Genomic DNA, 22,319 nt, shown 5'->3' with positions numbered 1-22,319 from the left:
GGTAAAATGTGTAGCTAAGAATATTAAAAGCCATCCTTTCTAAAACATTCATCTCAGGAATCCAAATACTATTACAGTGGAAGAGACGCTATTATTCTGGAGTCAGCTATCTTGAATCTTTGAAGTTTTTTAAAATAATTATTAAAATAAATACACTTTCTTTGGTATTTAATCTATTGCATCAAAGCTCAGTTTTAAAATAAATCAAACAAAAAATTCCCTATGGACCAAAAAAATGAGAATTAAGTTATTAATAATTTAATGTTAAATAAACAATTGTTGGTTGTGCAGTGTTTTCTGGTGTGGGTAGTAGAATGCAAATGAAAGGAGTTAATTATGCCTCTAGCAAAGAGTATTTTAAAAAATGTTAGTTTGCTTTTGTTTGTGCATTTCAGCAGAATGATGCTGCATTCAATACTTGCATACGGTGCACTGAACTGTAGCAACGCAATGCTTTGTGTAGTAATTCATATCTTGTGGGCATACATATGAGAGCGTACTATTGCGACTGAAGAGCATTCAGACTCTGTTGTTGTGTAATAAAATGGGATTTGAAGTTAAATCCTGCTGACTGCTCTTGTAATGCACATAAGGGGTGGATCTCCTTCCCCATAGTGGCTCTGCTACTGCAGTTAGTACCATGAGACTGCAAATTTGAAAACTGACTTCACTGCTCTGTAGTGGGATATGGAGACAAGGGGCCATATCCTCCACTTTGCCAGGTTCACCTTGCACCAGAACTTAAAGCAGCTAGAGGTTTGTACAAGTATCCTCACTCTGCAGGGGGAATCTCTGCTGACACAAAGCTGGCTGTGCCATCTCCTTTACCAGCCCTGTTGCCCAACTCCACCCACTGCCTGTGCTGGAAATTCCACTGCCCGGGGTGAGGGGAGGCAGGGAGCATATTAGGGGTGGGGAGGGAAGAAGTTATGTTAGGAGGAAAGAGAAGGAAAGACAGTTTGATGGAGCAAGGCTCCATTATGCTCCATTCACCACTGGTGTTCGGTCTCTACGAGACCTTATGCCAGCAGCTAACTGGCCTCCCTGGGAGCTTGAGACAGTGGCGGTCCCAGCTCATGAATTCAAACCCAGCCAAGATTAGTAGTGAATGACAGTTGCTGCCATTTTGGCGGCTGTTCAGTGGGCTACGTGACATAAGTTGGTGCTTTTTGCTCCTGCTGGAGGGATGGGCACGTAAACGCAGCTGTGCTCACCGCATTCCTGTGCACAGTTCCAATAGACTGAACTACCCTCTTCCTTCTGAGGGGGACGGTACCTTGAGTTGAGCGGTTAAGTTCGTTGCTTGGGGTCGTACAGGGGAGCGGTGCAGCTAGACAGACGAGTTGAGTCTCCAGCGCTGTAAATCCAGCACTTTTCACAAGCGCTGATTTCATGTCAAGTTTAATTGCTTGTTTGGCCCAAACCAGAAAAAAGAATTGAAAGCCGTAAAATCGTTGTCTCCCAACCCAACGTGGCATCAGGCAGATCATTATATGTAGTGGACAGTATATTGGCCTAAATTCTCAAAAGCGACTCAGTTTTTGGACGCTGAGCTCCAAACAACTCAAAGGGGCCTGATTTTTCAGACAGTGCTAAGTACCAAACACCACCTCCCACCCACTGTGAAAATCAGGCCTCTTTAAGGTATCTCATGCTGGGCACTCATGATCATTAGGCACTGAAAACTAAAGACTATTATAACTCAGGCCTTTTATATGGGAACAGAAAAGCAGATACCTATCAGTCACTTTCTGAATGGTTGGAAACACAATACAGGACAAAAAAATCCTTTTTTTCTGATTGAGGGAAGGGAAGTGTCCCATCTCAGACCTTGACCTATGTAAGTTACAGGAGGTCTGTCAATCTGTCTCATCTTTGCATTAGTTTGCAGGATTTTATTTCAGAAATTTACCTGCAGCAAAGTGGTTGTAATAACAAGGATTTTGTTTTTAATAGTGGCTGAAGAATGAAGTATTATCTTTCTGATACAGGTTATTTGTGCAAAATGCTCTGAATTTAAGCCACTTGCAGATAACAGCCGTCACAATCGAGTGTGTAAAGACTGTTTTCTGCTACCATCAGCAGTCCCGTGCAATGCAGGAGCTGAATCTATGGGAGAACAAAAGAAAAAAACTGCAGTCGAGGTACAGTTATCTTGCTAATAAGCTTTTAACATGCTAGATGCCTGAAGAGGCTGGTTATTTTATTTGTTATTAAATCCCTTGGGGCGTGCTTTTCTCCGTGATCTTACACCCTTTTAGTAGGCCATCACTCACAACATACACCTGACAAAAATCTGGCACTTGTAGAGCTGTATGGACATACAATGTGAATCCTATTTTCAAACATGAATTTTGTACTTTTCATGCAGGGATACACCGGTTTTGCAGGGAAATTTCAGCCCCCAGGTTTTAAATAATTGGCCTGCTGGGACATTCCATTCCGTTCAAACGTGTGGCACCTTACCCAGCTTGCTTTAGGTGTACCTGTACAAACATCAGATCTGTTTCCATGTAACTTCTCTTGTTCTCTTGTTCCCATTCTGGAAAGCTTTGTGCTCTTGAAATTTTGCTTTCCTACAAAATGCCAGTGCAATTGACCATTTTTCACAGTGATTCATGCAAGGGCATGCCAAGCCATTTTTGAATTAATAATCCTGTGTGAGAAACGTCAAGCAGTAGTAGAGTGGGATGCCACTGTCTTTGCAACTCTTCTGTTTGGGGCAGACTGAGTGAGAAGATCCCGCACACAGCACTTACCCAGAGCTGCGCTCTGCTTCACGCTCCACCGAGACATAAGGATGATCTTGTGCTTAAGGCATGGTGCTGGGAGTGGAGGTGTCATTTGTGTTTAACTGTCCCTCAAGGAATACTGCCTGCATTGGATGACCTGGGGCTGGTGCAAATGACCATATGCCCTGGCACAGAGGTGTGCTTAGGTGTGTGGTGGGGGTGGGAGGAGACATGATCACAGTGCTTTGAGCTTTGGCTGTTCTGGCTGCTGTGGGCAGCTGACAGAAGTGAGAGCAGTTTCTTGACTTTTCTGATTAGTGGAATTCTCTGGTGCCTAGGTGCTCAACCTCAACTTTGTACCCCCATCTTGGTCCCAGATCCTAGAGGTGCAAAGTGGGGTAAAACCATAGGCGCACGCTCCCTTCCTGAACTGCGTCTTCTGCAAGGCACAGTGAAGTATCTGGCCCTGTGGCTTGATATCTTCAAGCTGCAGTCTCTCTTATACCATGCACCTGTGATTACAGCCCAAGAATAAAACTGAGTATGCCCCAGTATTGCATGCAGTATGTCACAATAACCTATCAATGCCATTTCAGCAGAACTATCTGCCAAGAAAGTTAAAGCCTGCACCTAAACAGCAGAGAACTCTGCTAATCCTAAAAGTCAAGAAGCTATTTAAAAGCCAGTGAAATGTGACCCCAGGCTTTACTTCAGAGAGCAGATTACTTACTATAAAAATCCAAGAAACGGAGTAGTTTTCATTCACATGCTCAGACTTTTAGCTCCATGCTAAGTCTTCAAAGGCTCAGGTAAAATGCAAGAAAGGTGGTAAGTGCACAAAAGAGAAATATTTGAGCAAGTCTGTTTCTTCCCTTCCTTTTTTACATAAAACTTTGTTAATGAGCTTAATAACGACTTGAGAGCTTGCCACTTCACAAGTGCTATGACAGATGCCAAAAATCCTCTAGAGTTTTTTCCACTGGAAAGGCCAATACAGTATAGACATTTTTTCAGTCACAAAAAGCTTTTTTCTTCCTTTTGTCACACAGCCTTGGGGTATGGTTCATATTTCCTCCCATTCATATACTGCTAATTATAATGTTGGAAAAAACTGGGTTTCTAAACACAGGCTATAATGCAGTCCAAAGAGCAGCAGTAAAAGTACTGCATTTTCTTAACTCTATCCTTCTGGATGTTCTTGTTGGTTGATTTTTTTTTTCCACTCAAATCAAGACATTTGCCTAGTCAACACTAGAGTAATTATCCTCCTAAAGGATGTATGCGGTGGATAGAATGTCTTGTGCACTTCCTACAAGAGGGAAGATTGCGCATCTTGGTGCCAACCTATGGTGAAGCAGGCTAAGTGGTGAACCATGGAATGGTGCCAGCTTTCCAGGCCCACCTTTACCAAATGACCTCCTACAAACAAACCAAATAGGAAGAGGTTACTTACCTGTAACTGGGGGTTCTTTGAGATGTGTGATTCCTATCTGTATTCCACATATGGGTGCACATGCGCACCATGCCTCTGAGTCCAGAAGTGTTTCTTAGCAGTGTCCGTTGACCCACACATGCGTAGTGCATCCCCTCATAATCCCAGCTAAGGGTATAGTAAGTAGTGCAGGTCGATATCTCTCCAGTCTCCCTCTTACCATCATGGAATCCAGTCTGAAGCAAAGGGGATGGAGGGCGGGTAGTTGAATACATCTCGAAGAATCTCCAGTTACAGGTAAGTAACCTCTTCTTCTTTGAGTGATGGCCTCTGTATTCCACACGTGGGTGGCTGACTCGCAAGCAGTGGTCAGTGTGGAGGTGGGTGCAAGAATGCCAATGGAACTGCAATCTGCAGTACAGCTTGGCCTATAGTGACTACCATAGCAGCCACTTGCGCAACGGCATAGTGCATCGTGAACGTGCGGACGGAATCCTATATGGCCGCGCAGCAGACCTCTTGCCAGGACACATCTGTGACAGGTTGGATCACAGAAACCCCCTTGGGAGCTGCCAGCTGATGTGCCAAGACTACCCCTGCTCCTGTTTTCCCTGCCAGCTCAGGACTCCAGCTCCCTCTCTTGCTGAGCCAGACATCCCATCTGCTCCAACACAGACCCAGGGTCTGAATTACCTGCCCCAAAGCTGCAGGTGTACCTGAAAACAGCTCACAGAAGTGTGCTTGTCTTTAGCACTCAGATGCCCAACTCCCAATGGGGTCTAAACCCAAATAAATCCATTTTACCCTGTATAAAGCTTATGCAGGGTAAACTCCTAAACTGTTCACCCTCGATAACACTGATAGAGAGATATGCGCAGTTGTTTGCTCCCCCAAGTATTAATACATACTCCGAGTTAATTAATAAGTAAAAAGTGATTTTATTAAATACAGAAAGTAGGATTTAAGTGGTTCCAAGTAGTAACAGACAGAACAAAGTAAGTCACCAAGCAAAATAAAATAAAATGTGTAAATCTATGTCTAATCAAACTGAATACAGATAATCTTACCCTCAGAGACGCTTCAGTAAGTTTTTTCCTCAGACTGGACATCTTCCAGACCTGGGCACAATTCTTTCCCCTGGAACAGCTCTTGTTCCAGCTCAGGTGGTAGCTAGAGGATTCTTCATGATGGCTCTTCTCTCCCTTTGTTCTCTTCCACCCCTTTATATATCTTTTGCATAAGGTGGGAATCCTTTTGTCCCTCTCTCAGTTCCCACCCCCTCCTTCTCAATGGAAAGACACCAGGTTAAAGATGGATTCCAGTTCAGGTGACATGATCACTTGTCACTGCAAGACTTCATTACCTACTTGCCAGCACACACGTATACAGGAAGACTTACAGGTAAAACAGAGCCACTTGCAGACAATGGTCCTAGTTAATGGGAGTCATCAAGATTCCAAACCACCATTAATGGCCCACACTTTACATGATTACAATAGGCCCTCAGATTTATATTTCATTTTTCTAGTTTCAGATACAAGAGTGGTACATTTATACAAATAGGATGATCACACTCAGTAGATTATAAGCTTTTTGTAATGATACCTTACAAAAGACCTTTTGCGTGAAGCATATCTCAGTTACATTATATTCACTTATTATTAAATTTTTATAAAACCACGTAGACTGCACAACGTTACAACATCCATTAGGCCAGTGCTCATGTAGAGTGCGCCGTGACTTTATCAGGTTGTGGTGCGTTGGATTGGTGTAGCATTCGTAGCTGCACCCTGTTTGGAGATGCGTTCAGACAAAAGGACTGTTCGGCGACGGTCGCAAATAATTAAGGCGATGTGCAAAAGGATGGAGTCCTATGTAGGCAGAATACCAGTGCACGGCAGATGTCGAGGGGCATGCAAGGCTCTGTTAGTGGGGGAAGCATGTGGTTTGGGGTGGAAAACCAGCAGGTCGATGCTCCTGATTTAGGTGGAATTCCGACACCACTTTTGGGATGAATTTGGGCTGGAGCCACAAGGATACTTTGTGCTTGTGGGATATCTGGGGAGGGAGTCGTCCGCCATTGTGGCTGCTATTCGCTGCCCAGTCTGGATGAGGTAATGGCTACCAAGGATGCCACTTTCATTGAGAGGTGGGAGAGGGAGTGTGTTGCCAGCAATTCAAAGGGTGGCTTCGTGAGGGCAGAGAGAACAAGATTAAGATCACATAGGGGTATCTGTGGTGGTCTTGCCTCAATTGTGGACAAACAGGGAAGGATGGCCCCCCAAAATGATATGGGGCACCACAGGTGGCATCGGGGGAGGTTTGTGGGTCTCAACCTGCATGTCAAAACTGAGGTTTTGCCTGTTGCTGGGAGAGGGTTGAGGAGATGGTTGTGGTGGAGGCAGGGAAGCGTGGCCATTGAGATCCGGGTTGCTGACATGGGGGTTCCTGCTGATGTTTGTAGGTAGCTGGATAAGGAATGTAGGCGCGCAGGCAGAATGGTTCCTCTGATGCCTGCGTCTTGGGGATGGGGTATATATACCGAGGGACCATAGCGTGGCTCTGGAGACCGTCAGTGGAGGGATTCGTCCGTCTTTTTCTGGAACAATTTGTTCTTGTCCTTGATTTGGACCTCCCTGGGGAAGCTGGATGATTGTGTAGCCACAAGTCCCAGTGCATAACCCCGATCGATAGAGAGTGAGGGGACGTGTTGGCCACATCCACAGCGGCCTGGAGGCCCACCTTGGCAACCAATTGTCCTTCATCTACCGGTGCCTGGAATTGTTGCTGTTGCTCTGGCAGCAGCTTGTCTCTGAACTCTGCTAGCCTGGTGTAGTTGGCTAGCAGAGCTTGGTAGTTTGCAATCTGGAACCGTACTCCCGCCGAAGAATATGCCTTCCTGCCTAGAAGGTTCATCCTCGTTGCCACCCTGTCCAGAGGAATAGACTTCTGCAAGTGCTGGTGTGCCTGCTATGCTGCCGCATGGACAAACAGGGAGCTGGGGGGTGGCTGTATAAAAAGAAAATCCGCTCTTTAGCAGGTACAAAATGCCTCTTCTCCGCCCTCTTAGGTGTGGGGGTACAGGAAGCAGGGCTGTGCCATCCTGCCCACGCTGGTTGGAGGATGGCATTGTTCATGGGTAGAGCTACCCCGAGAGGGCCCCTGGAGGATGTCCAGGAGCTGGTGTTGGGCGTCCTGAACCTCCTCCAATGGGATATCCAGGTCTGCCTCTATCCCCTGGAGCAAATCCTGGTACTGGTGATGGTCGTCTGGCAGAGAGAGCCTCGTCAGGCAGTGAGGATGCAGCAGTGGGGCCTGGCAGAGCTAGCTGTACTGGTTTGATGTCTGCCTCTTCCTCATAAACCGATGGTGCTGGGGGGAGAATAGGGGACAGTCGATAGGATACCTAAGATGGTGGCTGGTGTTTGCAGTAAGGATCCCAGTGTCCCCAGCGGAGCCAGAAAGAAGGGTCCCTCAGATGTGGTGGGCCCCATGCGTAATGATCTTCTGTTGCCGGATTATATGCCAGGGAGTAAGGCAGTCTGTGCGGTGAGTCCAGGCTTTGGTATGACATCATGGAGAACAAGAGTCCGGCTCCAAAAATTCGGACTTTGAAGTTGGTTCTGGCAAAGTTGGAACCATTGGTTCCGGAGGGCTGCGGTATGACAACAGAGTGGATTTCTGTGGCAGCAGCAGAAGAGGTTTGCCCTCTGGAGTAGGGATGTTGCGAGTGGTGGAGAGGACTGGAGACTGCAGATAGGGTCCGATCAGTTCTTCTGCTGACAAGAAACACTCTCTGAGCATCCAGGAGTATGCAGTGTGCCCATGAAGATGCCAGACGGTCCTGGCAGCATCTGCGGGGCCGGCCTGTCTGGGAGGCGCAGAGGTACCCAGCCGAGTGGGCAGAGCACGTGCCAGTGAGTGTTCTGGATGCATGGGTACTGGGGTTGTCGTTGGGACCATTGGATCATGTTTGCACCTGGCCTTACCCTCCTCACAGGGAAGCTTGGGTGCTGGTCCAGCCAGATTTGCACATGACATCTCACCTGACCCGGCCCGGCTTGGGGAGGAAATGCTGCTCTTGGGAGCAGTCCACAGCAGGGATGCGCTTTTATGCCTGGGAGATGTTTTTTACTCTCATGCCGGGACCTGTCCTTGGCTTTCGATACTGATGGTTCTGGGGCGTGCAAGGTGCTGTGAGGGGCAGTCAGCATCGGTGACGATCACTGTACAGGGGGGTCCGCCAATCCCAGATCTGAGTGCACCCTTAGTCTCAGAGCTTCCTCCATCAAGTTCTTAAGGAAGCAGAGCTCTTGAGCTTCCTGGGTTCAGGACAGGAAGGACATGCAAATGGAGCAGCGCACCGTGATGTGTGCCTGGTCCAGGCAGTAGAGGCTCCACTGGTGCTCGTCACTCACCAAGAATGAGCACGGGCAGGAAACGCAGTTTTTAAATCCCAGAATCTCAGGCATAGTCTCCCGGGGGAGGTTGGACAGTCTCCAAACAGGGAAAGAAACTACTCTAACTAAATTTAACTAAATGAAATTATCTGCCTACAGTAGAAAGACTATCTAAAACTATCTACACCGAATGAAAGGTAGATCACTCTCTTAGAAAACTAAGAGTGCGAAGGAATAGGAGTTTTGACTCAGGCCATGCAGCGGTAAGAGGGAACTGCGGAGGCATCGATCCCCACTACCTACCTCAGCCAGGAGCATGAAGGGATGCACTACAAAAGTGCGGGTCAACAGACACTGCTAAGAAGGGACCATCACTTGTAAAAGAACCACAACTAATAGTGTGGTGAACAAGGCTGCTGCAGAAAGGAAGGCTGATGGATTTCTGAGTTTGAGGGTATGGAAGGATGGTATCCTTGGCTACAGGTACTGGAAAGCCATTATGCCTGGGTTGGGGGAGGGACAGAATGTCTGTTTATTAATGATCAGTATGCTGTGACACTCCTTTAGGGGGCGGTACCCAGGGCTGTGAGGCACCTTGCTACCACTTACCCTTCACATGAGGGAAGTTCTGTCTGTTCCTACCAGTGGTCAACTCCCCAGCTCCACAGGCAACACAAGCACACCCCTCCAGGCCTGTGCAGGCCTCAGTCTCTCTACAGGTTGGTGATATAGGTGTCACCAGAACCCTCAAGCCTTCCTAGCGCCCTGCTGGAATGTCCAGCCCCTGGTCCTCTAAACACTCGCAGAATTCAGACTTGCTGCTCCCAAAGGAACAGTACACACCAGCTTACCAATTTCACCTCAGGATCACTGGCCCACTTAACACACAGCACTTAGATATGTTTATAGTGAAAACAAGTACAAGAGAATAGAGATTCAGGTGATAGCAAGTAAAAGTATTTGAAACAAATGGTTACATGTAAAATAAAATTGTAACATACCCTTTATAACCTAATCTTAATTAACAAGATACTGTCCTGCTGAATGAAATGTAGCTCACCCAAAGTCTCCGCAGCATTTTCCAGGCAGGTTGGCTGTGACTAGGGCTGGCTTCAGGCACCAGCAAAGGAAGCAGATGCTTGGGCGACCAATGGAAAGGGGTGGCATGTCCGGTTCCTCAGCAGCAGGTCCCTCAGTCCCTCTCGGAGGGAAGGACCCGCCACCGAATTGCCACGGAAAAATGAAGCGGTGCGGTAGAGCTGCCGCCGAAGTGCTGCCAATCACAGCTTTATCTTTTTTTTTTTTTTTTGGCTTCGCCGGTTGGGATGGCAAAAAAGCTGGAGCCGGCCCTGGCTGTGACCCTCCTTTCATAAGACAGAGCATGCTGACAGTTCATCTCCTTCATGAAGGATCCTGGGTGTACCTCAGGACCCCCAGTTATACCCCCCAAATCCATTCTCTTCACTCATAAACAGGATGTCACCCCCTGCTAGTTTTTTTCTGCAGTTCTTCTCTCATGTGAATTCAATTCTCTTCATTGCTCACACAATGACCAGCCAGAGAGAGAAGTGTCTACTACCCCCTGCCTGAACAGAATCAGTTACCACCTTTTGGTGACCTGTCTTAACTCTTGTACCTTAAGAACGTAGTTTTCAGTGCAGGTACATAACTCCTTAAATATCCATCCATCTATCCATTTCACTGTGATTATGATGACCAGTAAACTTCTGGCTCTTGGAAGAGACCTTGTGTGCCACCCTTTGGCAAACTCGTATGTAGCTACCTGACCCAGGTGATTGCTGTAAACCATAGTGTGTATCCCTTATGCCCTCTGCTAGCTGGCAGTAAGGGGTCCCTGGGCCACATGTGCCTCAGTCATACTCTCGTACTGTCTTAACATTGGTGTAAAAGGAACTACTTGATGGTGAACCCAGAGCTCTTACACATCCTTGCAGCTGCTCTGTGCCTTTCTGATGGAGTCCACTTGTGCTGAGAAACCTTTTTCATTAATTTTAAATCTCCTCCCATCCTACTTGTGCTAAGCAAGAAACAAGCTGTGTCATCTTAATTGCCTTTCTCAAATTACACTGTGGAGGTGGATTTTTAACTCCCCGGTCATTGAGAACAATAGTTCAGCACCTACCTTTAAGTACCTAGGAGCACACTATATCTTGATGATACATTATGATAATTAAACTCTTGTACAGGTATGAACTATTCAGCATTTGCCCTTCTGAATCACTTGGCTGTGTATGACGAAATATTGTACTTAATGTATAATTGTAAGTATCCTGACCACATAAGCATCCGTCTAAGCAGCTCCTACTTTCTTTTTACAGAAACCAAACTTTTTGGCAGCTGAAAACAGCCTTTTCAGCAGCCGCCTCCTGTTCCTAGACAAAGGGAAGACTTGGTGCAAAATGTGTGTTACCATCCCCAAGACTGAACCTCTTGTCTTGTATCTTCATGGAGGAAGTCAGGTAAAAGTGACATTATTGCTAGTGATATCTGCAGCTAGAAGCATAAGTTTAAGTATGTCAGTCTGAGAAATAGGACAAAGGATTTGGCTTACTTTCAACAACAGAAATTAACTTGGCAGTCAGAATTTAGCACAAAGCCTCAGAGATTTCAAATTTCCTTCTTATCTGGAGATGGAGCTTATGAGGTTTTAAGCAAAATGTCTAGGCTCACATCTCTTTCTAAAAAATGTAGCACAAAAGAAGAATAAATCAATGATAATTATTTCAGTTAATATTTATTTTCCTAAGGTTTCAGAGAGGCATATTTTCAAAATAAATACTCAAAGGGTTAATGACCTGTTATCTGGAAAATACATAGGACAGCAAAGTGGTTCTGATAGGATGGTGTTGCTTTAATCCTTTTTTGATTAATGCTATTCCAATTCTGGGTTGAAGTTAGATGGATTTACACAAATTCAGATGTTCTGAAGGATGGGTGAAGTGAACTCTGTGAAATGAAAGCCATATGTCTTAACAGCATGTGCTCTAGTGCTGATGTTGTTTTTTTTAAATTGTTTCTTTGAAAATGATTGGGGAAATACACTGTGGTAAGTTAGGTGCTTGCTTATACAACGTACATTTTTTAAAACAAATGTTAAAATTTGTTTGCAAAGGTACTCAGACTAAATGTAAGACGATGAAATCAAATCCTCCATTATTGTTGAAAAAGAATGACCATGCTGAAAGTAGAGATCCTTCAGATTTAGTTGTAGTACCGCAGCTCATTTATTGTTATGTGCCAGTGGTCTTGTTTTAATCTGTGTTTGGGGGGGAGAATTTGGGCCAAACTCAGCTCTTTGTTGCCACTTTGCAACTTCAGAGACGTCAGTGGATTTACTTTTGATTGGCACCAATTTATCTGACAGTAAACGAGAACGTATATTTTATGGATGATGTACTGTGAGTGCTTTATTTTCCTTAATTGTGACTGTGTTATCTATGTGTTGTAGAACTATAGGGGAAAAAAAGCTTCCATATAACAAGTGTAAATATGTACCCCTCACCCTCAAAGACATGCATTCTATTCATGTCCTATTAGAATAGATCTTTTAAGCTCACTTATTGTGGTGTTTTTATGTGTAATATTTAGGAAGCTGGAAGCTTGAATTGAAGGATATGTGTATATGATATTGGCTTTGCTTCAGCTGGAACTCAAACTATGGTACAGGGTAGCCTTCCAAACCATTTTACAGGTGCTCAGCTGCCATATTTCCATTCTAGCACCAGAGCCTGCATGGCTGAAATTATCAGTTTGAAAAAAGAAATCACCTTGGACATGAGACTTAAATGAATACAGCAAAACCTAATCTTCAGATCTCACCTGGAGTCTGTTTTGGGTAGAAGAAGTTTTTAAAACAGTGCAGAAAATATTGTTTTCCATAAAAATTAGACAGTTGAGGTGAACTCATTCAGTGCAGAGGACCAGCACGATTCCTATGCATCACTTGAGTCCCATTTAAACTCAAATTAAATGGAACATAGGCCTTATGTGATGAATTTCTCTGCACAGTGTGAATTTCACCCTCAGGGGACATCATATGTTATGCTAAATCCCCTATTTGGGATACATGGTGCCCCCTTCCCTTTGCAGGCGTAGGGTGCCCTGACCACAGCAGAATGGACGTTTTTCCCCTCTGCAAGATTGAGTGGAATGCAGGGACCTCCCACAAGAAGTCCCTGTGTGCTGCATAACTCTGTTGTCTTCAGTATCTGCATGTACCCCAGTGCCCAGAGGGGCTTGGGGCAAGAACTGCAGATCTATTGACCTTTTCTGCTCAGAGGCAGGGTACATCATTTCCAGAGTATACTGCAAACCGGAGGCTGCAATATTTGCTGCAGAGCAGCTCCACTCCCACAATGTGACTTGTGATCACACAATCCAGTGTCTCAGCACAACACTAATAACTCACATAAGACAAACCATTTCCATTGGATGCACAGCAGAAGAAAAACAGCTGTAACATGCAAAACTTTTCAACATACGTGGGTTGGGGAAATGAAACCAATGCCTGGAGACTGGGGGAATTTCTACACAATCAAAGGCACCATATTCTTTCCTCCTTGCCCTGCCACACTTGATCTTGAGCCTATTCTGGGGAAGAGGGTACCTTTGACACTAAGCATTAGTTGGATGACTTTATAGAACATTCATTAAATCCAAAGGCTAGTACTTCTGACTATTCCAAATATAGGATAAATTACCCTCCAACAAATCCCATACAGGGCAAGGGTAATCCAGCTCACATTCAGTAACAAGAACTATAGATGTACTATCAGAAATCAAATTGCTGGCTGGAACCATAACAATGAAAATGAGCCCTTGTTTCAAGATAGCATTCCCCCCTCCCTTCATGTGCTTCCCACCATGAATGACAAACTGAAGGGAAATGATTACAGAGCAGTCTATTCCGCATTCTCTCATATAATCCAAATGTTCAGTACATTTCCAATTGACATATAATACAATGTACTTACACTTTCTGATAATAATAAATAAAAGCTCTCCAATTCAGATTAATAGAGTCCATTCTTAAATGTTGTTTTCCTGGGCATCACTAGTGTTTTAGATGTCAATCCATTTTGTATAACACTCCCATCCCATACCTCATAAATCTCCTTTGTGGTATTGCTGCTTATAGTATACAGAAATAACAAGGCATGAGATTAGCAGTGGTGCCCCCCAAATTAAATGACTTCACAGTTTGTAAGTGCCTTTTAAACATGTAGGACTGTAAGAGGCACCCCCTCAAATTCCTGATCTATAGGATCCTTGGCCCTAGCTGCTGAATAAGATCTATAGCCCTCCAGAAAGAAACCTTGGCTATCCAGGAAAGCAAGACTTGTCCTGGTTAGAATTTGTGTCAGCAAACTATTCTTATGGAGATTCTAAATATAGAGTTTATCATTAGTGAAGTGAACGAGCAGAATCTCCACTGAAAGTAATTTTTTTCCAGGTATGTCAAAGAGGCATGTCAGCATCTAAAGAGGCGAGTGCCTTACCGGGATGACATTGCCTGCATTGGTATTAAAACTCCTGTAGCAGAGACCAGGGGAAACCATGATCAGTCTATATGAGATATGCCTGTGTGGAAGCTGCAGGATCATTTAAAACAATGAAAACTTAACTCTTGGGGAAGGAGGAATAATTCCAAGTGCTGACAGATTGGAACTCTTGGCAGATAGCCACAAAGTAAACTCCTTTCTGGTGTCTGAGCGTTTTTATCCTGTGGCCTCCACCTTATACAGCTGAGACGAACATCCAGATACAAATAAAAACAAAATTTTTAGTCCGGAATAATTGTTTATTCAACGAGGGTGTAATTCACACCTGTGTGGAAGGCCAAAGCCGGGCCTGTGCACCATTTAAGTTCCACTTTTAAGCTCTCAAAGTAGGGCCCTCTGCATGGCAGTGAATATCACATTGTTTGTTTGGTGCATGAACGTCAGACAAAGTGTATCTGTTCTGGCATTGAAGTCCAAGTAGTACAAGCCATTTTTATCTCGGTGGAAGTGTGTAAGGTTTGAAAGGGGCATAGGGTAGTTTGGGGGAGCCTTTTAAGCAAAGACACTACTTCAAGCTTCAGAGAACTAAAACAAGTTTTATGAGTGTCTCTCTCCTTTCTAAGGTTCTGGAGAGATGCTGAATGAGCTTGGGGCTGCTCGTGCAGGCTCTGTTGGACTGTAGTCAACAGAACTGACCCCAAAGAACTGACCCTCTAACTTAGCTACATGGGAAGAATAGGGTTGAGGTGACACTGAGCTTGATTCAGCTCTGACAGCTGAAGAAGTTGGGATACTGAGGATAATTCCAGGATAGTGGGAACTGGTGCGACTGTTTACATCAGGCCTGGGCTAGAAATAAACCTTTTTTCAAAAATTCCTACCATGACACTTTCATCCAGCATGAAAATAAACACTGACTGCACCTAGAAAATAAGATAGAAGCAGCTGGGGCAGTTGCTTGAGCCCACAGGGAGGAAACAGGTTTTGCTGCTCATCAGTGACTTTTCTGGTCATGTTGGGAGCAGCATTACCTAGCTCCCGAGAGAATTACGTCCAGTCCTTGTTCATGGTTGCCACAGTGCAAGGCCCTAAGTAAGGGTCTGGTCCAGAACCCTCTGAGGCCAACAAGAGTCTTTCCATTCACTTCTGTGGATTTGGGATGAGTCCCTAGGTGCATAGAGAGCTAGTAGGGGGAAAGGTAGGGAATTCTACAAGGCTCTGAGACTCCACAAAAGTGTGTGTGGGGAGGGAGACCCAATAGAGAAAACTCATCATTAGGCATCTTTATTATTGTTCATTATTGCAACCAATGGTTTATTTTCCCTCTATTTATATGTAACTCCTATTAGCATTATTCTGGTGTATTCAGGGGAGCTGAAATGGTGCTCACTCACTGAGAGACCCCCACTAGGAACTGGACTTGAGCTATTTGTTTGAAATCCCAAGTCCTGCATGTTGTAATCACCAATGCCATAATGTTAAAAACAACAAATAAACCTACTGTTAATGTTCAGATTATTAGAATCCTGCAGATGATAGACAATAACACCAAAAGGGTGCATGCTGCGTGTGATTAGTGACAGTGCTCGATACCCATTTGATTTTAGTTTAACACAGCTTTATCTATCATTTTGCTGGGGTAAACCCTTGAGAGAGAATTCTCTTTTGCATGTGGGTAGTTCGATTTGATAATTTATTGCTACCATGTAATCCAAAGCATTTCTTACAGAAATGTCACAGTACACAGCAGGCCAAATCCAGTAGATGTTTACAAATGGAATGTGAAATGCACCACTGGGCAAGGCCTAGGCTCCACTTAATGCTCAATTTAAAACTTAAGCAGGAAGGATGCAAGTGGTGCACACCTAGAAATCATGGGATAATACTAAGTGCAAGACTCCTGAAGAATATATGTGCCCTCAAGTAAGGGCCTGATTGTACAAGGTGCTGAGTGCCCTCCATTTCCACTGACTTCCATTCCAGCAGTCAACTGGCAGGTCTAGCCCCTTATAGATTAGTGTTGCAGCTACACAAAGGTAACCCAAATCCCCTTCCTTTTGTTTCAATAGTGCCCACAACCTTGGGCCACACAGAAGTTTATATACAAAAATACACACACACAAAACAAATCTACTTTGAGAAGAAACAAACCAGTCCAATTAAGAAAAAAAAAGATATATGCACTGTTAACTTTAAATGTGTCTGTTAGTATTGTGCAGGAATAGCAGATACAGCCCAAACATCAGTTTATTTTTACACTGTACTTCAGGACTGCAAAAGAGAATTTTCCAGTGCTGTCAGTGACCTTCAGTTTAATGATGATAAATATTTAATCCTTATTTTCTTAAATGTTAACTACAAGGTCAATGAAGCAGACCTGAGGCCTGAGTTTGGCACTTCTTCACTGCTGCGGAAATGAATGTGCTTATATTACACCCACAAATCTTGCAGTTGCTTGCTTCAACCAGGCCCATACGCACCAATGTGTATGCTCAGTTTGTGCATGCAAATGCAACGGGTGCATTGTTGTATAGGTACAGCTTAGGTGTCAGTCTCTAGACATTTCCCCTGGATTGATATTTCACAATAACACTGTATCTAAAATCAGAACCAGATACTTCGGTCTTTTACGGCCATTTCATAGCTGTCTCCCAATGCAATGCTACCCTAATGCACACGGACCTGCCCATTTGGAGAATACTCACTATGAAGATGAGTTATTAGGTGGCGTAGAGCCATTGTGACAGCTCTTTTGTTGCCACTCCCCAGTTATAGCCATGGCTGGGATGTCCCAATGCTCTGATGATCCCCGAGTTTGCTGTTGGTAGAGTTTGCATTAGCATTCACACTGTTCTAATCAGCTTTGGAAGACCAGCCTAGTGCTGAGCCATCTGAGAACTGGAAGCTGCAAAGCCACTTTGTTCTTCTCTCTTAGCTGGCCTAGAGGATTGAGCCAGCATGTTCAATGAAGAGGTTAACTTCAGCTTTACAAAACCAAACTCAAGTTGAAGGAAATCTTGCTAGTATAATACTGTTGGTATGCAAATCAGGCTTCACATGCTAATTTAATAAAATTAGTTGTATTCTGTGTTTATCTCCATAACTGTGTGTGCTCACATACATTGACTGCATGAGATACTACAGGAATTTGAATTCAGGTGTTAAACTTTTAAGATAACCCCAAATCATATGATCATCCCTTGGTTCCAGCGCTGGGATTCCCTTATAAGCATGCTTATTGCAGGATAATGAGCTCTAGCATTCTCCCCATTTCACAGATGTGGAAGCTATGGCACAGAGAGAGCTCACGCCCCAATTTTGGTGTGTAACATTTAGGCTGCTAAGTAAAATGTCCTGATTTTCAGAGGTGCTGAATATCTGCAGCTCCTGCTGAACTCCTGGAGATTGAGCTCCTGGGGCTGCTAAGCATCTATGGATTTAGTCATCTGACTTTAGGATCCCACTTTTGAAACTGCTGGCCTATCTCACTGGACAAAGGCCACAAATGAGGTCAGGGTCAGTTGAGCCTAGACTCTTGCACTGTCTCTAGCTAAATCCACTAGATCATGGTGCCTCTCATGCTACTGAAGTGCCTCCCCTTGTGGCTCAGTAGAGAAGTTGGTTCATCCTCAAGCACACGGCTGGTAGTGAGCTTATGGCAGCCCCAGTAACATCAGTGCTATTCCTTAAATCTCCGAACTCATCTCGAGGGCCTTCTCAGAAATCCAAAGATCTCTGGGTCTGATTTTTCTGGACTCCAAAGCCCAGCTGTGGATGGCTGTGAGGGGAGTGTGAATAAAGCTTTCAACCCTAGTGACTGGTGAATGAAAGCTGGGATTTTTCTGTGTACTTCTAGGATCCCCCCACAAGCTAGAGGAGAGCTTTGTTGCTTGCAAAAGCCTGCTGTGCTTACATGACCACCAGCTAACTATAGGGATAGCTTGTTGGGATCTAGGAGAATCGCATTTGGTCATCCTTGGTGGGAAGCATGGATTGTGCTAATATGATGTTTGAAGAGGGACTAAAGGCAGAAAATACCAAGTTTCCAAAGCGGTGTAGTCATAGTTGAAATGCTACAGGAATCCCTAGCCATGCCACTGCTGGGGCAGGGTTCCTGCCTGAACAGGGAGAGTCTGTTAAATGAAAATAAAAACGATGGAATCATTTAAAAAATAGAAATCTAGATTTAAAACCATTTTGGCTATACAGGTCAAATTCTGTGTCAGCTTGTACCCTGAGCTATTGCACTGAGCTCAATGCAAGTCAGCGTCGAACGTGGCCTGAGGTGACATACGGTGTGCATGCGCGTGCGTGTGTGTGTATAATACATATAATTATTTGTTATAAAACACAATCTAAAAAAGGTTTGTCACCTAATTAGATACAATAAGGGTATGCCTACACTTCGAGTGAAGATGTCATTCCCACTGGAGTTGATATGCCCATGCTAGCTCTCAGGAAGCAAGCACACTACAAATAGAATGCAGCCGCAGCACTGGGAGGGGCTACTTATCCATCCAAGACCCTCGCTGTGTACTTGGGGTGGCTGGCCCCTCCACCTCCATAGCTGCATTCTGTTTTTAGTATACCAGCTCAATGAGATCATGGTGAGATCTCAATGAGAGCTGGTGCAAGCATGTCTCCTCGAGCTGAGAATCAACCCCCCCACCCCTCCCTTTGATGTGCAGATGTACTCTCAGCACGCTTATACAACTGTGTATTGAATTGCCGTATGGCACCCTAGCCGTAGGTTGTGACTGATGGTATTCCCTTGCTGTTTTGAGCTGAAGTGTCCCCCTACCTGTTGCTCCAGGTAGATCTTAATTGGAAAACCATTGGAAAATGAGTTCCCTCAGACCATTCTTAAATGTTGGTGAGAGGAAGAAGCCTTTCTATCCTGTACATTGTCTTTTTTTCCCCCTCTATTTCAAATGTTATGTTCTGGTGGGGTTTCACTTTTGCCTTTCCCCCCATGTCTTAGGATGGGCAGGCGCCACGTGCTATCCCTCTGCCTGGATACGCAGTCAGTTTACCAAGTTCTGGTGAGAAGTTTGAAGTGAAACACGTTTTTAAGCTTTGCCAGTCCCAGCAAACTATATATTTCAGTGCAGAGGATGAAGAACAGCAAACAAAATGGATGGAAATTCTCACCAAAGCAGCTAAAGGGGAGACTGAAGATCTAGCTGAAGAAATCGGTCACCTGTAGAGCAAGCTCCATTTAGTTTCTTTAGTACATGCTATAAACCATCACTTGAATTCAGAATTCATGGCACTTTGGAATCTGTATGGCTTTATATTTTCATGAGTCTGCATAGGAAGTTCAGTGTTTTCTCTGCTTTCATTGTACATTTATCACGTACAGTGCTAGCTGTCTGTCATATATTATGTTAAAGGAAAAAGTAGCTGTAGTTGTTGAAAGTGTTTATGCTGGTTTTACGTAAAAAGACAAGGAGAAAAGCATTAATTTGATCAAAGGTATCAGAAAACCATCAGTCTCTTGTTTTCCTAAATGTATATTTTTTCAGTCCTTTCGATTGCTGTTCAGTGCAGGATGTGTATAGTCTGTGATTAGTTATATAAATGCTGCCTTTAAGGTAAATGTTGTAAAGGCTTGTGGCTGGCCACTGACATTCCGTTCTCTGTCCTTTTCCTTCTGATAAAATGGTCTTTGTGAAATGCAAGCAATTTCCTGATTTTTTTCTTTTGCTAAATGTGTTTGTCTCTGCTATTTTGAGATGACATGTTCACAAGACAAATACTGTAGAAGAGACTTCTAATAACTACTGCAAACCATGCAGAAAAGAACATTGAGAAGCCGGATTAATCTTAATCGCTTATGTATAATTTTTTTCTCTTTTGAAAACACCTTCCTTATTTCATTTTATGAACCCATTTTAATGTAAGTGAACAAACATTTTATACTGCAAACTGGGACATGACCAATAAACAAGAACATTTTTAGTACACACCATACAAAAAGGTGACTTTTTTGTTGTTGTATTGGTTACCTTTAAAGTAATCTGGGATTTATTTATATAATTTGTAAATAATGTTACATAAGTATTTTAAAACATTTTAAAGGTTTTGCGCTAATAACCGGATTTAGTTCATAGAATAAGAGATTTGTATGAATTCAATTTGTAATTTAATTTTCCTGTTTACCTGTATTTGTCTTATTTTCACACTTAAGTGCTTATCTATTTAAATAAAATCCATGCAGTTAACGCCTGAGCCAGATCTCCAAGATACTGCAAGCTTTAGATCAACATTTAACATAGGTACAGTATGAGAGTAATGTCTATTTCTAGTGATAGCAATCGTGTAGTGCTGATATGCAAGGAGAAAAATGAAATAAAGTGTTACATTACTGTAATTTTAAATGGTTTCATTTAACTTTTGTTTCCTCTTCAGACTTCTACATTTTCTAACTGACGTTTGTAAAAGGAGAAGGCTGGTCCACATAGCCGCAGTTTCAGAGTAGCAGCCGTGTTAGTCTGTATCCGCAAAAAGAACAGGAGTCCTTGTGGCACTTTAGAGACTAACAAATGTATTTGAGCATAAGCTTTCATGGGCTAAAGCCCACTTCATCGGATGCATGCAGTGGAAAATACAGTAGGAAGATACATATATATATATATATATATATATATACATACACACACACACACACAGAATGTTCTCTGTAGGAAGATAGATAGATACACACACACACAGAGAATGTTCTCTGTGTGTGTGTATCTATATACACACACACACAGAGAATGTTCTCTGTGTGTGTGTATCTATATACACACACACACAGAGAATGTTCTCTCTGTGTGTGTGTATATATATATATATATATCTTCCTACTGTATTTTCCACTGGATGCATCCGATGAAGGTGGGTTTTAGCCCATGAAAGCTTATGCTCAAATAAACCTGGTAGCCAGAGTTTGTTAGCAATGTCAAAAATTAAGGTTCTGCACCAGTGAGTATTTCCCTTATAAAAGAAGCCACTCTGCTGACAAAGGATTCAGCTGTTTTTTTTTACTTTGAATTAATGAATCCCTATCCATAGCTCTAATGGTAATCAAGATCTACAGTATTAAAAAATAAATTCCATACATGTAATGAGCTGCCCATACAACTTCATGTAGTTGTGCCCACCACAGCGTTACTGTGATTAGAGCTGGTCAGAAAATGGAAACTTTTTTTGCAAATGTTGTCAAAGTTATTTTGTTGTGCAGGTTTTGAAAAGAAATTATTTTTTATTTATTTAATCTTTTTAATGAAAATATTTTTGTTTTGCAATATGTCGTTGCTCGCCCTCCTTTTTGCCACCGAAAAAGGGAGGGAGAAGAAAAAGATTGGTGACAAACCAAGAGAGAGAAAAGGTGAAATTTTTCCAATCTAAAAAAAAAAAAAGAAGAAAAAACCCAACCCCCTCATAGAATTTTTTTTTTTTTTTTTTTTTTAGAGCTGGTACAAGTATGACAAAATCCACATCTAATGATCCTACATTCCTCAACTCAGCACCTCCTCAGATGCTTTGAAAGCATTTTCTAGCATGACTGGGAGGTCAGCATAGGAAGGTCCTGGCAGGCCCAAAGGGGAAACATGGCCAGAGTCAAGGATCCTTCGCAGAGAATGCCCTACCAGCAACTATTCCCATTTAAAATGGGATTGGGCAGGTTTTTGCCTGGAGCATCTCTGCCGATCATGACTCACTGCCGAGAGAGGTGGTGTTTCATGTAACCAGGCCCCAAACAATGTAGGGCTTTATAGATTGAAGCCAAAAACTTAAATTCCACCTGAAAATCAACAGGAGGCCAGTGCAGATTCCAGAGCTCTGGTATTATTTGACCTCCGCATAAAAATCCTTTCCCTCCAGAAATAGCCTAGAATCTAACAAGACCCTGAAATCACAGACTTGTGTTACACTGGGGCCTCATTCCATCAGTCAGGGCTGCCAGGATAACCTGTCATAGGTCTGCCGGGGTACGTCTACAATGCAAAAATAGCAACAACAACCGAGCCACTGCAGCAGCAAGTCTCAGAGCCTAGATCAAGTGGCTCATGCTAGGAGGCTAAAAATAGCCGTGTAGGTGTTCCTGCTCAGGTTGGAGTCTGGGCTCTGAACCCGGTGAGCGGGAAGAGTCGCAGAGCCTGGGCTGCAGCCCAAGCGGTAATGTTTAAACTGCTCTAGTAGCCCTGTAGCACATGCCCAAGTCAACTGAGCCAAGCTCTGACAC

The 22,319-nt window shown here is 43.7% G+C and overlaps 1 protein-coding gene across 2 annotated transcripts in view; it reads left to right on the top strand.

Annotated features, from left to right (window-relative positions):
• Positions 1 to 20,459, top strand: part of FGD3 (FYVE, RhoGEF and PH domain containing 3) — a 183,433-nt gene extending 162,974 nt beyond the window's left edge. For both annotated transcript variants that reach the window (XM_039481891.1, XM_039481892.1), the window contains exons 17-19: positions 1,992 to 2,144; positions 10,904 to 11,044; positions 19,068 to 20,459. In XM_039481891.1, the coding sequence (XP_039337825.1) occupies positions 1,992 to 2,144; positions 10,904 to 11,044; positions 19,068 to 19,292 (519 nt within the window). In that variant the 3' untranslated portion in view covers positions 19,293 to 20,459. The remainder of the gene's footprint in view (positions 1 to 1,991; positions 2,145 to 10,903; positions 11,045 to 19,067) is intronic.
• Positions 20,460 to 22,319: the final 1,860 nt, after the last annotated feature.

Source organism: Mauremys reevesii, linkage group 7 (genome assembly GCF_016161935.1).
Source record: "Mauremys reevesii isolate NIE-2019 linkage group 7, ASM1616193v1, whole genome shotgun sequence".
NCBI classification, from domain to species: Eukaryota; Metazoa; Chordata; order Testudines; family Geoemydidae; genus Mauremys; species Mauremys reevesii.
Note: the sequence above shows the minus strand (reverse complement) of the source record. Positions and strands in the feature narration are given on the sequence as shown.